The following is a 20904-nucleotide window of genomic DNA, read 5'->3' as shown; positions in this document are numbered from 1 at the left end:
TTACCTTTCTGCTTAATTTGTAAAGTGTAGTTAGACCTTTCTTCCCTATGAAAAGAAATCTGCGTCAGTAGCATAAGCAGGCCAAAAAAAGGACCTATGTGTTGCCGCGATCAAGTGTCACAACTTATGTTAGCTTAATAAAATAACCACCCTGGAAATATATTTTTTAAGGTCTGTAAATGAATTTATTATATCTGTTTCATTTTCCTTTATCTAGCATATAGTGAAAACTCACCATACGTTCAGAAGATTCAAGCTTTTGAGAGGTTCTTCACAAGTCGCATAGAATCCTATGATAAGGTAAGCAAAGGTTGCTAACTTAACAAAATATAATCAAACAAATATTTGGACCGTATGTTGTCTAGGCAGCATATACATTGCATAACTTACATTATTATTACTATTCAGCATGCTAACGAGTCTTAGCTTTGCGATAGGTATATGGCGAATATGAATGAACCTGTTGTGCACTCTAGTAAAGGATTGCACACTAGGTACTAACGTTCCAAGAACAACAGAGCTTGAAAATGGTGAACCTGCTTACTTGCACAATACAATTAAATAAAATAATCCGTTCATTACAGCCAAAAGCGCCCTCAGAGCCAATGTGCAATATGCCTTTTTTTAACCTTGCTATTCTTACTGACAGGTGCTGAATTGTAGACAGTGCATGAAAATTGTGACTGCAGTACGACCCAAGCACAGTATATCAGGTTCTTGAAGAGATGGTGCTATTAGAATCATTAATATATAATTTAATTGTGTATCGGAGACTTCAGAGGTTTTGTAAGGACTTTACAGTGCCAGAAACAGTTCCACTCTGCAAATATAGATGCAGGAAATACCCTGGAAACCTAGACCAGCCAGTTCTAACTTTTATGTGGATACTAGGGAAGTCACGCATTAAGGAAATAATAGAGAGACCCCCTTGGTGTCCCCTTTTGTGGTGAATGAGACACCTTAGAAAGGCGTGAATGGCTTGTTGCTATTAGTTATTGGTGGGCAGCTGTGCTGCCCTCCCCATACCATATCTGCAACCGTGAGGTCTAGACCTTGTCGCTGAGTGTTCTATTTAGATGAAAAGCAAATGGGAGATCTGTATCCCCTGGTACAACCCAGGCTGAATTACTCTCCGACACTGTGGCGGTCATTCTGACCTTGGCGGACGGCGGAGGCCGTCCGCCAAGGTACCGCCGTCGGAACACCGCACCGCGGTCGAAAGACCGCGGCGGTGATTCTGACATTTGCCCTGGGCTGGCGGGCGGCCGCCAAAAGGCCGCCCGCCAGCCCAGGGCAAATCAACCTTCCCACTAGGATGCCGGCTCAGAATTGAGCCGGCGGAGTGGGAAGGTGCGACGGGTGCAGTTGCACCCGTCGCGTATTTCAGTGTCTGCTGGGCAGACACTGAAATACTTTTTGGGGCCCCCAGGGGCCCCGCGGCACCCCCTACCGCCATCCTGTTCATGGCGGGAGAGCCGCCATGAACAGGATGGCGGTAGGGGGTGTCTGAATCCCCATGGCGGCAGAGCGCGCTCCGCCGCCATGGAGGATTCAGACGGGCAGCGGAAAGTCGGCGGTAGCCCGCCGGCTTTCCGCTTCTGGCCGCGGCTGTACCGCCGCGGTCAGAATGCCCGGCGGAGCACCGCCAGCCTGTTGGCGGTGCTACTGCCGACCTCCGCCCTGGCGGTAATTACCGCCAGGGTGAGAATGAGGCCCTGTGTGCGTTGCCTATGTATATTGGATGGACAAGGCTGCAACGTTGAAATGTTGCCATGTTGAAAGGCTTTACTCTGTCTTTTTTTACGTAAAATAGTAACATTGACAGCTTTTAAAAAAAAGGAAAGAATAGTGGACTATTATTTAAATAGCTGAATTGAATTATTCACAGCAGCATGTGTCACAAGTCAAACAGGTTGTCAGCCATTTCTGAAAAATGTTACAGGGAAAAGGAAAGAAAATATGTGACATCATTGAGCGTTGTCTGAAGCCTTGCTACCATTTCACAGAGGCGACTCATTAAAAAAAAAAGAAAAATCTAGTAGATATTCTGTTGATCGAGATAGCTTGATGAACTGATTTAGGGAACTGGCTAATTAATAGTAGGTGAGAAGCTTGCTGAAAAATTGAATCCAACAGTAAAGGCTGTGAAAAGCATTGCATTACAGAGACATAGGGCCTGATTATGACCTTGAAGGAGGGGAATTACTCTGTTAAAATGTGACAGATAACCCATCTGTGTATTACAAGTTCCATAGGATATAATTGAACTTGTAATACGGTGGTCGGGATATCCGTCAGGTTTGTGACAGAGTAATCCCCTCCGCCAAGGTCGGAATCAGGCCCTTGGTCTGGTTCCTTTTCCAGCATTCATAACTGATAATTCAGGTGAATGAGAAAATGTGAAAGAGTTTGCTGGTGGCAAATTCAGTGTGCCTAAAGGCACAGACATTCTGTGAGTAGAGGACAAAAGGAGAACACTTCTAGAAAAGAGTTTTTTTCCCAATTTTGGATAAACAATGTAGCATGATCACGGCCACAGCGAGAATAATAGCATGACTGGTGTTACCATCAAAAAACAGAAAATCATGATACTGCTATTACATATTGTTTGAAGTGCTTTATATATGTGACAGACTGGCTATCCAGATGGTAAATGGATTATGGTCCACATGTACATTGAAAGAAGCAATAATGTAGAAATGTATATAATAGTTCAAAAGTTGGGATTGTCACTATTATGGTACAATCATACTCATAAGGCTAATAGTCAGAGCACAAATGTACTACATTTTCATCATTAACTTCCCCGAGAACCGTTGGTCACAGTCTGATCCAAGCTATTTCCTTCTTTAAAACTGATAAATGTTTTCTGGTATTTGAAGAACTTGCAAGAAGCATGGTTAACATAATGCAGTAATACATTCCAAAGGTGTGATACAAACCTAAAGAGTCGACGGGGTTTGGCAACTAGGGATAACGTGAGAAACATGAAATATTTCTGTGTTCAGAGGCAGCATAGCCATTGTCCTGCTGGTACTGCACTGGAGTGAGTTTCAGTGGTCGTCAATTGCCTCTCCTCAATTTGGTAGTAAATTACCATGTTTTGTTGTAATGTCTCTAACATGAATGTTTTTCATAGGATGAAATAGAAAGAAAGGGAAGCATCCTTGTTGATTTTAAAGAACTGGTTCAAGATAACGAGTTAGTGGAACAGATTCCTGTATCCACCGAGCTGAGAGATATGCCGGAAAAAATACTGGACTGCATGGGACTTGCCATACATCAGGTATGCAGCCATTATTATTTTTTTTCCAATGAGCAAAGAAAAGTCTCAGCTTTTTGTAGTAGGTAGGAAGTTACAGTTTTAGTTTCATACATTACTGCCTGCATTCTTAGTAAAGGTTTACAAAACAACACCAAGGATATCTTTTAATTGGGAAAGGTGCTTAGCACACAGACACGTGGCCTGCCTGTCCCTTGAATGTACTGCCGACTAGAAGCAGGTTACTGAACCTTTTTTGGGGTATTACAACAAACATGGACAAAAGCAGTAGGCCTTGCTTTAATGTACTAATGCATGCAAACACAGGCATGGACAAAAAAAAAAAAAAAACACTTTTTTACTGATAGAAAAAGTAACAAACGACGAGCCTGTAACGTGTATGGGTGAGGGAGTGGCTATCCGTTTAAGGGCTTACGGATAAATAAATCACCTCCGGTGTTTTATGCAGAGATACTCATGCCAGTTTGGGTGCTTCACGGGTGTGCTATCTTCAGGGCTCCCTGCTTCATGTGAGCCAAGACTGTACCCAGATAGTGCCTTCACTACCACTGCGGGGCATACTGCGAAAACACAAGGTATTGTTTTCCTCGCCCACAGGAAAGCTTAGCCTGCATCTTAAAGCAGGGTTGAATGTGTCTTTTCCTTTCCTTCTGGCATTTATTTAATAATTGTAATTAATGTCTTCAAAGTGCACACGTTATCTTGCTGCTGCCACTGTTTGTTGGGTGTCTTGTTCAGATACAGACTCTTCTATGCTGAAACATGCATCCCTCAGTAGAAAATAAACTTGTTATTAAATGATAGGTAACAATCTATTGACTTCTATTTTATAGCATTCTCTATTTGAAGCAATAAATTAAGCGTATCGGTTATGTCCGGTGTTAAGGTAGGGTGTGTGTGTGTTTGCATTTGCTGTGCATAAGATTTGTGTCTATCACAGGAGTGCAAAGGGTTTCTGAATATATAACACTGCAGAAGAAGCAGGGAGCAGTAACGAGTCTTTAGTTTAAAAAAGGCAAATGTTATTTTTGTACTTCAAAGACTAGAAGCAGCAGTATGTTCCCATACAGGACTTTAATGGGTATATACACGTCTTTTTAACCCTTTAGCTGTTGGCTGTTTCCAGGTTTTTTTACACCCATAATCCCTTGCAAACCTCAAACTTTGACAAAAAAACAAATTTTCCTCAGATTTCTGTGATGGAATGATTCTGTGGACAGCCACAAACTTCCACCCACTGGCATTCCCTCAAGTCGCCCAATAAAAAGGGTACTTCACTTGTGTTGATAAGACTAATGTCAGTGACAGTAAACAGTACATTTATTGAGTATCTGTTTTCCAAAAATCAGAAAATGTGAAGCCACTTGTGTGTCTTTATTGAAAATTTATTTGAATGATTCTTGTTAGTTTCACAAGGAATTCAAAAATTGCTCACACATCACGCCTTTGATGAGTGTTGCTTCCAAAGAGTGCTTAGTGACAATTAAATATACATGGGTTTCAATATTTGAATTATCCACAAATCACATCTTTGTAGATCATATTGTTCGAAATTCTATTTGTGCTGTATCCCCAAAATAAAGTTCTGAGCATTTATGCACTAGCCAACATGCGTTTCCCCCCATATAATGCCAGTAGGGCAGGGGCTTTCTCAAGGTTGACAGAATATGGTGTACAAATGTTTACACATATTCAGTGAGCAAAGGGTTTTATTAATTCACCCTTAATCCGTGAGGGCATGCTTTGATTTTTTAAAATAATAATAATAAAAAGAAGAGATATAGAAGAGGAAAGGGGTGCTCCCACATATGTATATTTCATGAAGCTTGCTCAACGCAGTAATACATTTGGTGTAATGTCCCTCTCTGTAAGTTAGCCTTGAACAAAACTACTATAGGAAGAATCAATAACCCCAAATTTCGAATTCGAGATTGGATAAACTGAAAGCACGTACGAAGTACACACCATTATTTGATTATTTGCCTTTGTGGGAAAAACTAAATTGGTAATATCATACGACCGCTAAAACATTGAATACAGGAACACTTATGCAGTCTTCAGAAATCGGATAACAAATAACCCCTAGTTGAACATTGTAAGAAATGCCATTCTAATCAAATAACTTTTACCTTTTATATTATTGTGAAACTATTGAAGGGTAGGAAACATGGAGTTTGCCCTTTGCAGTGGCGGTTTCTTATCGAGGGCGTCAGGGCTCTGCCCCCTTTACTTTCAACCCCCCCCAAAAGGGCATGTAACAAATTAAAGTAATTGTGAGGTTAGCAACTGATTCAAAAACACATTTACACACTTTATTGGTCTTGCTGGGGCTGAGGCTGCAGCCTGCTCCACAGTGCCATTCACTGTGACGCTGGCATTCACTAAAACTGCGGCCCCAAAAGCTAGAATATTTGCCGGGCTGACATTCTCACAGCCCTGAGGCCCGTGAGGTCATCAGCTCGGCAAAGACATAGCTTTGAGTGCCAGTCTCCACCCCGTGACGACATGGGTTTACAATGAGCCCCGGGCGTATCAGTCTGAAGCCCTGTAGCGCCGGGGCTTCATGTCAATCAGTGAGTGGAGAGCATGCTCACCCCACCCTTTCTCAACTCCTGACAGGGTCCCACCCTGTGACGATTTGGGAAGGGGTGGGGTGGAGGCTGCAGGCAGGAAGATACACTGTGCAGACTCTAGGTGTATGCTTCCCACACTACAGTGAATATAGGACGCCATTAATCTCCGATGATTAATTGCCAGCCAGCACACTCATGTCATACAGAGAAGGTAGTACATTCGTCTGGTTAAACTTTTTCATTGAATAAGCTTCCCCCAGCCCAGACGGTGCCCCACGATCCCAACCGTGTGAGGTAAGTAAAAAACTTAGCAGCTGCACTGGGCCTGATCTAAGTAAGAAGCAGATCTAGCCTAATCATTTCATCTGTGCTGTAAACCAAAATGTAACTGGTACTCATGTAAAGTGCTGAAATACCTTGCGCTATATAAAACTGCAAAAACTAAAACCAAAAGGTAATCTTTTGAAACTAATGTCTTTTAGCAAGGTATGTGCGGCGATCAGTGATAAGGTCCTGGCACTTAATTACCAAGTTTATTTTGTGGAAGGGAATTCATTGGCGATGTTTTCCAGAGGATTGCTATTTAAAAAACACTGTGTTTCGTTCAAGTCTGGAGCTTACATCACTGCTGCATCCAAAAGAGATCACGTGCTCCAGTGTTCTGGGAAAGCACGAACCTGACAACTGGGTGCTATGACAAAGGGCATTGTCTCCTTAACACCCTCAGCTATCCTATAGTTAAGCCAGTATCATTGAGACAAACCTGCTTGGTCTGCCAGGCACGGTGTTGTGTATTTTCCTGGAGTTTTGATGTAGCAAGAAGTGCATGCGAATCAGAAAGAAGGGGCCAAAAAGCATCTCCAATTGATAACACCCAGATACTATCAGGGTCCATCACAAACCTTCAGTGACAACTTGGCACTGAAAGTTTGCGATGGGCCCTGACGTTTGTATGTGCATGCAGGCGAGGGATATTGCAAGGCGCTGAGGGGCAGAATGGTGCTTAGTCTGAGAGTGGTGTGTTCTGTAATGGCGAGGGTGTGGCTGTCTGGTGCAGCTTTTTGACAGTATTTGGGTAAGTGCTACGGGACCAAATTAATGAGGACATTGGTGAAGCACATGTGCTGCCTGCACATCAGCGGTTCAAATGACAACAGAGCTGAATCAGCCATCATTTCATGTTTAATAACTGTGTGCCATCAACTATAGTGACAGCTCCCAAAAAATGTTGTGCCTCTTAACGTGAACCCTCAACGGCCCACCTCGACCCTACCCCACCAGTCCAGCCCCACCACTCATAAACTTCACCAGCCACCACTGGTGCTTTGCAACCGGAAAGTGACTTGATTTTAAGACGTGACACAGTCAAGAAGGGACTGAACAAGAAAGCTGAATTACGTAATTGGTTAATGTGACAGTAAGGTGTTTTATCTGTAAAAAGATGTTCTCACTGGACAGATTTTATTTACTGTCATACGATAGGTATACAGCGAAAATGTGAAGTTTATCATACTCTTGGAACAGTTTGTTTAATACGTTTGCATTCTATATAGGACTAGTATTCGAAACAGGGTAATAGTAACCCCTAGCAGAACGACACAAAAATTAATCAAACAGGTAAAGGATGACAAATTAATTCAACGCTCACCACTCAGAATAGCCCACTTGAACTATAATACATAGCAGATACCTTTGCTACATCTATAAAATTAATAACTTACATACCCAAGTCAATAATGGGGTTCAAATAGTGTCTGTGACACATGATAAAAAGTTTTACATTAAAATTATCAGAACAATATATCTGTAGGAAGCTGGCTCTGTATATACTATCCCAAAGTTAGATATAGTGTGCCCAGAGTCCAGGGGTTCCCCAAGAGGCTTGACAGAGGCAATGATAGATAATACTAATGCTCTATTTGTGGTAGTGTGGTCGAGCAGTTAGGCTTATCAGAGGGTAGTGTTAAGCATTTGTTGTACACACACAAACAATAAATGAGAACACACACTCAATGACTTAAATCCAGGCCAATAGGTTTTTATATAGAAAAATATTATTTTCTTCATTTATTTTAGAACCACGGGATTCAAATTGCAAGTAAGTACATTACATGTAAGGTACTTTGCATAGGTATATGTATAATAAGCTATTTTAAAAGTGGACACTGTGCAAATGTCAACAGTTCCTGGGGGAGGTAAGTACAGGTTAATTATCATGGTAAGTAAACCTCTTACAAGTTCAGTCCCTGGAGCATAGGTAGCACACCGTTGGGGGGTTCAAGTTAACCCCAAACACCCAGCACCAGCAATTCAGGCACAGGGCCAGTCAGGTGCAGAGGTCAAAGAGCAGCCAAAATAACATGGAGGCCTATGGAGACGGGGTGCTCTGGTCTGCTGGCAGGTAAGTACCTGCGTCCTCTGGGAGCATACCAGGGGGGTTTTGTAGAGCACTGGGGGGGTGCCCAAGTAGGCACACAAAACACACCCTCAGCAGCACAGGGGCGGCTGAGTGCAGTGGGAAAACAGGGCGTTGGGTTTGTAATAGGATTCAATGGAGGGACCAGGGGGGTCACTCGGACTTTGCAGGCATGACACAGGGGGACTTCTCGGGCGAGCCACTGACTGGACAAGGGTGAGGGCTGCCTGCTGGTCACTGTTGCACCGGTGGTCGGTTTCTCACAGGCCTGGGGGCTGCAGGTGCAGTGCTTCTCCAGGCGTTGATATCTTAGTCCCCGGCAGTCGCAGACAGGGGGGCCCTTGGGATTCCCTCTGCAGGCGTCGTTGTGGGGGTGCAGAGAGGTTAGCCCAGGGTGGACACGTCGTTGGAGTCACCCGCGGATCCTCTCTGGGTCGTAGGTTTCTCTGGACACGGGCCAGGGGCGTCGGGTGCAGAGTGATGGGGACTTGCCCTTCTGGAGTGTGGTGAGAGCCCCTTTATTGATGGTTTCTTCTTTCTTGGTTGGACATGTCCGCTGTCCACGTGAGTTCTTCATCCTTGGTAGTTGCAGGGCAGTCCTCTGAGTCGCCAGAGGTCACTGGGCCCGCAGGATGTGTCGCTGGTGTAGGTTCTCTGAAGTTGGAGAAAGGCAAGTAGGGCTGAGGCCAAAGCAGTTGTCGTCTTCCTTGTTCTCTGCGGGGTTTTTCAGCTAGGCAGTCCTTCTTCTTTGTAGGTCGTCAGGAATCAAATTTCCTGTAATACTAAATGTAGGGGTGTGTTAGGGTTGGAGGGCAGTAGCCAATGGCTACAGTCCCTAAGGGTGGCTACACCCTCCTTGTACCTCTTCCCTTTGGGTAGGGGGGCACATCCCTACTCCTGTTGGACTAAATCCTCCAAACAAGATGGAGGATTTTCCAAGGAGGGGGGTCACTTCAGCTCTGGCCACCTTAGGGGTGGACCTGGCTGAGGAGGTGAATTCTCCTTGTTTTCCTCATTATGTCCCCAGACTTGTTGCCAAAAGTGGGGGCTGTGTCCGGGGGTTGGGCATCTCTACTAGCTGGAATGCCCTGGGGCGCTGTAACACCAGGCTTGAGCCTTTGAGGCTCACCGCCAGGTGTTACAGTGCCTGCAGGGGGAGGTGTGAAGCACCTCCACCCCGGACAGGCTTTGTTGCTGGTCACAGAGTGCACAAAGACACTCACCCCATATGGCCAGAAGCTTGTCTGGAAGTGGCAGGCTGGCAGAGACCGGTCAGCCTAGCACTAGCAGTTGGGCTGGCATGCAGGGGGCATCTCTAAGAAGTAAGTGTGGGTTATTGTGCTGAGATGTTTGATACCAAACTTCCCAGTAATCAGTGTAGCCATTATGGAACTGTGGAGTGCCATGTCGACTTAAGTCTTTTTCTCCCCACCAGCACACACAAGCAGTGAGGCAGTGTGCATGTGCTGAGTGAGAGGGACCCAGGGTCGCATAATACATGCTTCAGCCCTTAGAGACCTTCCCTGGCCACAGGGCCCTTGGTACCATGGGTACCTTTTAAAGGGACTTAACTGTGTGCCATGGCTGTGCCAGTTGTGGAGACAAAGGTACAGTTTTAGGGAAAGAACATTGGTGCTGGGGCCTGGTTAGCAGGGTCCCAGCACACTTTCAATCAAAGCTGGCATCAACAAAAGGCAAAACGTTAGGGGGTAACCATGCCAACAGTGTCATTTTCCTACAATATCGATTTAGTAAATAGAGTAGAACATCCCTATTACAAATAAAAGATTTAAACCTTTTGGGGAGCCCACCGTCTTAAGATGGGGGACTAGGGTATTTAATTATTTGTTATAACCATAAGCCTTAGATGTTTGATGCCAAAGTAAACATGATAATACCCTTTTGGGAACCTCCTGAATGTGGTACTAATTGAAAGTTAAGGTGGCATAAAATAATGGACTAACAACATGACTACAAGGGAATCTGACTGCTTCCCGTAGCAGAAATATTATGATAGATGAGTTGCGTGTCATCATTATATGAAAATAAGGTGAGTCTGCATCTTTCAACCAAGTCAGCCAATGGTCTTACATAGATATTAAATAATGCTTGGCCTAGGGCTGAACCTTGGGGAACCCTTGAGGTAAGGGCATGCCATTTAGAAAAAGCACAGGCTGAGGTAACCTGAAAAGAGTGATCCTTTGAAAAGGATGTCATCCAGGCTAGGGATGCAGCTTTGCGACCTAGAATACCAACCTCTTTAAGAGAGTAGCATAAGACATAGTATCGCAGGCCGCACTGATCTTACTCGATCTCAGCGCGGCCTTCAATACTATGTCTCAGGGTGCTCTCTTAGTACTACGTCTCACCTTAATCCAGGAGCCGTCTGAGGTGTTACGTGACTCCTAGCAGGGCAGATTCAATGCTGGGTCCCTCTCTGAACTCAGATTGAGAGGTGTGAAGGTATTTTATGCCTCTGAATAAAATGGAGAGTTGTTTATTAACTTGTTTCTCCATGATTATGGACATGAAAGAAATTGGTCTGTAAATAGACAGTAACAAAGGGTCCAAATTGGATTTCTTCAGGAAGAGCAGGACCATGGCATGTTGCCATGACTGTGGGATATGCCCCTCCTATAAGGAGGCATTGAGGAGTCCCACCAATAACTGCAAGATATCCACATCTAGAGTGCTGAGCTGGGCAGGAGGATAACGATCTGTAGGGGAACCAGACTTTATTGTTTGTAGTAGTGTTAGAAATTAGGTCTCTAGTTGGCAGAGGTATTAACCATGTCCAAGCAGGGACACAATAGCCAAGGTAATTCAGATAGACATCCTGAATGAACCTATGCTCTCCCCCTTTTGGGGTGGGGGGGTAGAGAGAGACACACATATTTTTAAAATTAAATCAGAAACAGTGCTTAGAAGTCAGTAGCGGTCAAAATCTTACTTGAGGTCACGAGAGACTGGTGCAGATCCAAAGATCAGTCCAACCGCTTTGGAGGGTAGGCCGGCTACAAGAACCAGACAGGTCCCGCTAACAAAATACCTTGGGTGGAGCTTTAGTCCGCATCGAGAATCTACTGTGCCACCGTGGAGCCACGGAAAGGGGGTCCCGCATCGTCCTCAAGGTCTGGTAAAGTCAATGCAATGCGTCATCAAACTGTGCTGAGTGTCCTCGTCAAGCCGCGATGTTGTTGAGCAACCTCTGCGTCATAGGACTATGCGGCAAAATTTTACACGCCCTTGAGGCAATACCCAATGCTGGCCTTTGAGAGGAGTAGGCCTCACAGTAATGAAACATGACTTTTGGAGTTTGACATTACCAGGACATGTAAATCCTAAAAGTACATGTTTTGACTTTTACTTATATAGTACCCTGCCCTATGGGCTACCTAGAGCCTACTCCAGAGGTGACTTATATGTAATAAAAGTGGAGTTTAAGGTTTGGCAAGAGAGGTTAGATGCCATGTTGAAGTGGCAGTGAAACTGCACACAGGCTTGCAATGGCACGCCTGAGACATGTTTACAGGACTACTTGTGTGGGTTGCACAATCAGTTCTGCAGGCTCCTAGTCGCATTTAATTTACAGGCCAGATTATATTGTACACCACTTTTCAAGGGACTTACAGATAAATTAAGTATGCCCATTGTGGATACACCAATTTTACCATGTTTAGGACATGCACTTCAGTACTGATTAGCAGTAGTAAAGTGATCAGAGTCCTAAGACCAACAATGTGCACCAGTTGCCGACATATATAGGTATGGGGGAAAATTAGTGCACAAGATTGTGTAAAGTTATGTGTGAGTTCCAGTGAGAAAGACACTGCTTCACAGGCAGGTATTGAAAGTTCTTATATGTTGAATTTATAGTTAGTTATTTTTAAACACAATCCCACCACCTGGTTGGTTAAGTCCGTCCCTTCTCACCATGGAATAGTTTTGTGGTGACACCACAGTAATGTCTGGGATGGAAGCATTGTGGAGCCAACTTTCTGTTAAAAACATTGTGCCCGGTGCCTGATCCACCAAGAAATTGTAGAAATGCTGTTGGTGTCTGGGTGAAGAGCGAACATTATTACTATAGAAGTGAAACTTACTTTCTTGCCTATTGCCTGCTGTGGTGGCCTCAGTGCTCCCTGATGTCACTGCATGGGTTACATTACCTGTAGCGTATTGCACCAGATTTTCATGTAAGCTAAATGAAAAGTCGCCGAACAGGTAGGTTTGATGGCTCTTTGACGGGTGGAGAGATGCTCGCAAGTCTCTGGGCAAGTGGGATGCAGTTCTCTCTGTTGTTCGGAGGAGAAGGTCTGTACATTTGACCCACAACGGGCAGGGTTCCTGCCCCCTGGGCCCGGACGGGCGCAAATGGGCTTGCCTTAGGCGCACCCACCTGCATACGTCCACATCTGTGCCATTCCTAAATAGGGGTGTCGGACAGTGCACACATCCCCACAATGGCCGCTTTGCAAATCGCGCAAGCGAGACACATAAACACACACTCCTTAAAAATGAAGTCGTTTAGCCAGGACTCCCAAACAAAATGGTCCCTTACTTATGGTGGTAGGTCTAGTGCCCGCGACAGGAAACAGCCCAACGCAACATGGATGAATCACATTTTTCCACTGAAAACTGTCCCTTTTTTCCAGTGCGAGTAGCTGTAGTTTTTGGACCCTAGATCAACTCAACATTTGTTTAAACTAGACATCTAGGGGTATCCAGGGTGGGCTGACTTGACAGCTTCCACTAGGCTCTTTGACCCAGAATCCCTTGCACACCTCAAACTTTGACTTAAAAACACATCTTCCTCACATTTCTGTGATGGAAAGTGCTGGAATATGCAGTGAGCCAGAAACTTCCATCCACCCAGAATTCCCACAAGTCACCCAATAAAAATAGTACCACACTTGTGTGGGTAGGACTACTGCCCGCAACAGGAAAGAGCTCGAAACACTACATGGATGCTTCACATTATTCCACTGAAAACTGAATCTTTTTTTCCAATGTGGGTAGCTGTAGATTTTAGACCCTAGCTCAGCCGCCAGGACCTAGGTAAACCTAGCCAACCTGTATATTTGTGAAAACTAGACAACTAGGAGTATCCAGGGTGGGCTGACTTGCGTGGCTTCCACCAGGTTTTCTGACCCAGAATACACAAACCTCAAACTTTGACTAAATCATTGCATATTTTTCTCAGATTTTTGTGATGGAATGTTGTGAAATCTGCAGGGAGTCACAAACCTTCTTCCACCCAGCATTCACCCAAGTCTCCTGATAAAAATGGTACCTTACTTGTGTGGCTAGGCCTAATGCCCGTGACAGAAGCAGATCAAACCAAGGTCAATCAAAGTCCCCTGGCCAGGGCTCCAATTGACCTTGGTTTGAGCCGTTCCTGTAGTGGGCACTAGTCTCAGCCGTTCAAGTGGGGCAGCGTTTTTATCAGCATAAGTGGAGTAATGCAGAGTGGTAGGAATTTTGTGGATTCCTGCAGATGGCCGAAGTTTCCATCACAGAAATGGAAGGAGAATGTGTGATTTCTGTCAGAGCTTGAGGTTTGCAGAGCATTGTGGGTTAGGAAACCTTCCCGATATTCACGCAAGGAACACTAACCCAGATTCCCTTGATTGTCTAGTTTTCAACAATGTCTGTGGTTCGTAGGTGTGCAGGGGTAGCACCACCGCACAGTCCCAAATACAGCACCTACCCCTTTTGCTTATCTCTCAGTATAGCTTAGCTATTAAAGCCTTTTATCTTGTTTTCTCTTGGGCCACCCACAGAAATGGGGTACCGTTCTTATTGGGAGATGTGTGGAACTCGGGGTGGTAGAAAACCTGTGGTTCCCTGCAGATTCCATGTCTTTCTGTCACAGAAATGTAATGAAAATATGTGTTTCTTACCAAAGTTTGACGTTCACAAGGGCTTCTGGGTTAAATTATCTGGTGACTCCCCTGGTTGTCTAATTTCCAAAGATATGCAGGGTTGCCTGGGTGCAGACTGAGGGGGGACCCAAAATCCACAACTACCCATACTGGAAAAAAACAACAACAAGGAGAGTCATCTTTACATGTTGGCTGATAAAGAAGACTCAACTATTAACTGCTCAAATGACAGCCATGTGAGGCCCAGCAAGACATGTCTTGCATGCATCTTTAGCGTACTCACTGTAGTAAATCCAACTCATTCCAGTTTGTGGATGCAATTTTGGGGTGTCCGAGAATGCCTTCCGAGGCCTACATTTCTCTATCTGAGTGAGCATATCTACCTTTGAAAGTAAGGCAAACATGCTGCGAATTACTGCCTAAGTTGCCCAAAGAGAACGTCATAAACTACGAAGAATGGTAGTGACACACCATAGTCAGTGAGAACGTTGCGTTGTTATGTGCAGTGCTGTTACTGAACATATACTAAGCTCTAACGGAAGATGAACATGGCAAGCAAGGCAAACATTTTACCAATATGTGTAGCGTTAAGTGCAGAGTTCTCTAAAATGTTATGATTTTTTTTGTAAGACACACTATCACTCGAGAGGGTATCCTGTCGCTGTCACGAGCAGTCAGGGCTGATCCATGGAGTAACCTAGTTGTGTTGTATAGCTTTTTTAGCCATATTTTAGACACGTAATTTTAGCAAACTAGGCTTTCCATTGTGCACTTTAGTCCTGTTACATTATATTCAGCATTGCTTTAACTTTTTTAGCATTGGCCACATTTGTGGTGTTGTTTTATTTTTCTCTATCTAGTTGTTTTTTCGCCTAGGAAAGTATTCTGTTCTTAGCAGGACATTCATTTAACTTTGTGCTTTCCTCAAGGCTGCAGTCAGATAAGGTTGCTGGCAAAAGTGGTACACTGTGTCTCTAACACTCACAGAAATGCACACGTGGGGACCCTTTCTTAGAATGTCAACTGTTTTGTTATAAAAACTCTCCTTTGTCCTATATACATTAGAGGGAGATTCCAGCCAGATGACCACGACTGTATGCCGATTGCTGAATGCCTTCGCTATAGCTGCTTGCTTAGACTACTGAGTCCCTGGCCTATGGGAGGGACAGTGTCTCTTTAGACTACAGGCTTCCTTGCTGAGGTATGGGAGATGATGTCTTGCCAGGGGGGAAACCTAAAGGGCAGATTGGGCTTATTAGGCTGTGCTCTAACATAACTCAGGAAGGAAAGCTCTATATATCACTTCTAGCGACAGTATGTTGGGTCTGTTTTTGTATTTCACACTCCTTGTCACCTTTTTGCTTTTAGTGTGTTTTATCATCCTAGTTATTACAATACACGCCATAATATCTAAGATGCAGTTACTTCAGTAAATCCCTATTGAACTATATTCTGCCTTTGTTGTTTTTGCCTATGAGAGACTAATGTAACTGAGAGAAAGGGGTCCCCTGAGGAGTCTTTCTTGTCATGCACCCAGTAGCCACAATCGTCCCTGCTCTTGGGCAGAGATGAGGCGCTGCTAGTTAGCCGTAATACTCGGGTAAGTCCAACAGACGTGGTGTTTAGTTGTAATTATTACCCCACAACCTATGTGATTCTGTCGCCCAAATCCAGTAGTATCATTAGGATAATGAGAACCTACGAGACAGTTGAAGAGCCACGTGTTCAGCTCTGTGCGGAATGCACTAATTATAAAGGTAGAGCATATGTGTAGAGGTAGGTCATTCCACTCTTTTGGAGCCAATTAGGAGAAGTCTATTCTCCATGTTCTGGTGCTGCCTATGCTGAGCAAAGGTGCCTGAAAGGTTTCTTAAGCTGAGGCAGTATTGAGGTATGCCGAACCAGTGCTGTGTAAGGCTTTGAATGTGTGTTTCAGGAGTTTGAAAAGAGCTGTGGTTGGGGAGTCAATGAAGCTGTTTAAAGTGCAGGGTGTATGCATGTTGTGATATAGAGGGAAGATGCTGCCTGCTGCATTCTGGATGGTTTGGAGTCATCAGCCTAGTTGAGCGAGGGAGTGATTCTGTAGCGGATTGAGTGCAGCGCCAGTAGGTTTGAACCCGTAGGTGAAGATGAAGTGATGGCATGTGCATCTGTACTACCTTGACTATCTACCTTCTACCTACACAGTATCCCGGTGAAGGCACACGAAGACTAAACTTTTCCTACCCGTTCATTAATCTTCCTTATTAAAGTCCTAACTTATCCCGAATACTAACCCTTTCCGTCGCTAACTACTTGAAGATGGAAAAAAACCGCAGCTTTCATGTGCTTTCAGCGCACTCACTGCACAAAATCCAACTCCTTCCACTTTGTGGATGCAAGTCGTGGGTGTCTAAGAATGCCTCCAAGGCATAAGTTACTCAAACTTAGTGAGCATATCTGCCTTTGAAACTAACCAAACATGCTGGAGAATACTGCCTAAGTTCCCTAAAGTAATAAGCCAAACAAATGTCCTCAATCACGACTCTTCTACTTTTGCTTTAAAAGTGTGAAAACTTATCTTCTATGATGATTGTTTTCACATCTTTAGTAAAAGGCCAATGTAAGGAAATGCCTCCTTGGCATGGTTACCCCCTAACTGTTTGCCTTTTCTGATGCTAAGTTATGATTTGAAAGTGTGCTGGGACCCTGCTAACCAGGCCCCAGCACCAGTGTTCTTTCCCTAAACTGTACCTTTATCTCCACAATTGGCACAATCCTGGCACTCAGGTAAGTCCCTTGTAACTGGTACCCCTGGTACCAAGGGCCCTGATACCAGGGGAGGTATATAAGGGCTGCAGCATGTCTTATGCCACCCTAGGGACCCCTCACTCAGCACATGCACACTGCCTCACAGTTTGTGTGTGCTGGTGGGGAGAAAATGACTACGTCGACATGGCACTCCCCTCAGAGTGCCATGCCAACCTCACACTGCCTGTGGCATAGGTAAGTCACTCCTCTAGCAGGCCTTACAGCCCTAAGGCAGGGTGCACTATACCACAGGTGAGGGCATATGTGCATGAGCACTATGCCCCTACAGTGTCTAAGCAAAACCTTAGACATTGTAAGTGCAGGGTAGCCATAAGAGTATATGGTCTGGGAGTTTGTCAAACACGAACTCCACAGTTCCATAAATGGCTACACTGAAAACTGGGAAGTTTGGTATCAAACTTCTCAGCACAATAAATGCACACTGATGCCAGTGTACAATTTATTGTAAAATACAGCCAGAGGGCATCTTAGAGATACCCCCTTAATACATACCCGATTTCTAGTGTAGGCTGACCAGTTCCTGCCAGCCTGCCACGCACCAGACATGTTGCTGGCCACGTGGGGAGAGTGCCTTTGTCACTCTGGCCAGGAACAAAGCCTGTACTGGTTGGAGGAGGAAGAAAGAAGGAGGACTGCTGACCTACAAGCCTGCAGAGAAGGAGGAAGACGACAACTGATTTGGCCCCGGCCCCACCTGCCTGTCTCCAACTTCGAAAACCTGCTCCAGTGACACATCCGACAGGGACCAGCAACCTCTGAAGCCTCAGAGGACTGCCCTGGGCTACAGGACCAAGAAACTCCTGTGACCAGCGGCCCTGTTCAAAACCAGCTACTTCTTTGCAACAAAGAAGCAACTTCCAAAGACTTCACATTTCCCGCCGGAAGCGTGAGACTCTACACTCTGCACCCAACGCCGCCGGCTCGATCTGCAGAAAACCAACACCTCAGGGAGGACCCCCCGGCGACTGCGAGCCCTTGAGTAACCAGAGATAACCCCCTTGAGCCCGCACAGCGACGCCTGCAGAGAGAATCCAGAGGCTCCCCCTGACCGTGACTGCCTGTAACAAGAGACCCGACGCCTGGAACCAACACTACACCTGCAGCCCCTAGGACCTGAAGAAACCGAACTTCAATGCAGGAGTGACCCCCAGGCGACCCTCTACCTAGCCCAGGTAGTGGCTGTCCCGAGAAGCCCCCCCTGTGCCTGCCTGCACCGCTAGAGTGACCCCCGGGTCCCTCCATTGAAACCTATAAAAAACTCGACGCCTGCTTTGTTCACTGCACCCAGCTGCGCCTGTGCCGCTAAGCGTGTACTTTGTGTGCCTTCTCGTGTCCCCCCCACCTAGTGCTCTACAAAATCCCCCTGGTCTGCCCCCCGAGGACACAGGTACTTATCTGCTGGCAGACTGGAACCAGAGCACCTCTGTTCTCCATAGGCGCCTATGTGTTTTGGGCACCTCTTTGACCTCTGCACCTGACCAGCCCTGAGCTGCTGGTGTGGTAACTTTGGGGTTGCCTTGAACCCCCAACGGTGGGCTGCCTATGCCCCAGGACTGAGACTTGTAAGCGTTTTACTACCTCCTAATCTAACCTTTACTTACCTCCCCCAGGAACTGTTGATTTTTGCACTGTATCCACTTTGAAAATAGCTTATTGCCATTTTTATAAAGACTGTATGTAATATTGCTTTCATTCAAAGTTCCTAAAGTATCTAAGTGAAGTACTTTACATTTAAAGTATTAACTGTAAATCTTGAACCTGTGGTTCTTAAAATAAACTAAGAAAATATATTTTTCAATATAAAAACCTATTGGCCTGGAGTAAGTCTTTGAGTGTGTCTTCTTCATTTATTGCCTGTGTGTGTACAACAAATGCTTAACACTACCCTCTGATAAGCCTACTGCTCGACCACACTACCACAAAACAAAGCATTAGAATTATCAAATTTTGCCACTATCTTACCTCTAAGGGGAACCCTTGGACTCTGTGCACACTATTTCTTACTTTGAAACAGTATATACAGAGCCAACTTCCTACAGCCAATATACATTTCATTATGTATCTAAATTAGTGGAGACGATGCAGTGCTCAGAAAGAGAACAAGTATATATACAGCAGCATAGAACAAGACACTGAACAGATCCCAGGGTTGCATTAGGTTTTCAGACAAGAGCGGAAATACTATCTGTTCATGTATGGTATCTCCTACTGATCGGTCCCCAAGGAGAAAACACATTTCCAAACAAAATAAATGCTTCCCTACGGGGAGCGATCGCGAACCCCAGGGTAAAGATCATTTTTTCTCAAAAGGTTATGCCCCAAAGGGGGGGGTTGGCCCATTTACCTTAAGGTTTGACACCCATCATCAATTTAACTTTTTTAATTTAATTTTCAATTCCGCAGGGGGTGTCATCGCGCCCCACAGGGGAAAAAAGGGACTTTTTTTTTTAACTACTAGGCCCCTTGTGGGGGTCATCCCTTGTACCATAATGGCTGACCCCCCCCCAATGACTTTCCCCGATGGGTTTCTGCCAGTGGATTGTGGCGTGCCTGCCAGGAAACTGTTTTAGGAAGACCTCATTGGATAGGAACAACTCTTTCCCTTTCCAGCAGGTCCTCTCTGAAACTTGGAGAGGCCTTTTTTCCCCCTGCAGTGGAAAGAGAGAGCATTTACCTGCTCCTTCCTCTGGCTCCGGTGGGGCAACTGTGACGTCGTGCACCTCGCGGCTCATTGATGTCACAGATGTATGGAAGGTTGGGGCTGAGGCAGAAGCGATTCTGCGTCTCCTCTGCCCTTTTGTTGTAAAAAATGTAATCCTTCAGTGCGCCCACTGGAGGACTAATTAGATTCTTCCCCAGTGTCCGCCAATGGCAGAAAAACGCACTGGGAAGGGTGGGCGGACGTCGGCCATTGGCTGACACCCTTTCTTTTAGAGGGTTAAAGTTGTATCCATTGTAGTGGTCAACAGCATACATTCATTGAGCTGAGAGAATTCATCAGTGATTGCCCCAAGCTGCTCGTAGGCAGAGATATATCCTGTTACCTGTTGATCTGAATGTGTAGAAGCATACTCATTGAAAGCGATCTAGCTCTAGATTTCAGTTATATGGTGTATGAACACTGACCTATGATACAACTATCCACACCACAGGCTAGGTCCAGGCACTGAGTGCCTTCCTGGTGGAGATCTTGTTACATTTCGGATGTTCATAGATTTTGAACAATCTAAACAAATAGGTCCAAGTCGAGTACAGCTGCTTGGAAATACCTCTCAGGATACTGCTGGACATCGTTATGTTCCTTTATCCACGGCACCCTTCCAGACCTCTCCATAACTCCTTAGGGATTTAAACAAAACAACTGGCCACGGTTCAATGAATTGAGGCATCATAGGAAATAATTTATTTTAAATTCCCACCACTTTCACACATGCTAATAGTTCTTGGATTATTGTTCACAGAATAGGTTGGATATAAGTTTGTCTGCCTTTCCCCGGTGAAAAATATTCCCTTGATATACCTTGTTATTAGGATGAATGTTTCCGTTTCTTCCCTCTCACAACATAGAACAGTATTTGCCCTTTAGGCTTCAAGAGCTGGTTTAGAACTTAGCAAGAACCACTCAGTTTTCTCAATAAAGTGCCTTTCATTTGACTGTAGTATTTTCATATTAGCAGTCGTTACTGTGCATTTGTTTGTAGTCACTGCTTCAAGATCATCCACCTCTTTTGAAATTTTTCCTTTATCTTTTTCCCGTATTCCTTTGGCTGACTCCTCTGGCAATGATGTCTGTGCTGGCCACGACCCAAAAGATGAGTACATCAAATACACATTCAGCATTTTCATTCAATATTCAATGCAACGGGTTCCTTGGGAACTCTTAGGAAATCATATGACACATTCAATGGCCACCTTACAATTGACATTCTGCATGCA

General features: G+C 44.9%; 1 protein-coding gene across 1 annotated transcript in view; it reads left to right on the top strand.

Annotated features, from left to right (window-relative positions):
- Window positions 1–20904, top strand: part of MCM8 (minichromosome maintenance 8 homologous recombination repair factor) — a 376705-nt gene that overhangs the window by 32559 nt on the left and 323242 nt on the right. The window contains exons 4-5 of the mRNA XM_069234156.1: window positions 218–300; window positions 3140–3286. Coding sequence (XP_069090257.1) covers window positions 218–300; window positions 3140–3286 — 230 coding nt within the window. The remainder of the gene's footprint in view (window positions 1–217; window positions 301–3139; window positions 3287–20904) is intronic.

Source organism: Pleurodeles waltl, chromosome 5 (genome assembly GCF_031143425.1).
Source record: "Pleurodeles waltl isolate 20211129_DDA chromosome 5, aPleWal1.hap1.20221129, whole genome shotgun sequence".
Taxonomy (NCBI): domain Eukaryota; kingdom Metazoa; phylum Chordata; class Amphibia; order Caudata; family Salamandridae; genus Pleurodeles; species Pleurodeles waltl.
Note: the sequence above shows the minus strand (reverse complement) of the source record. Positions and strands in the feature narration are given on the sequence as shown.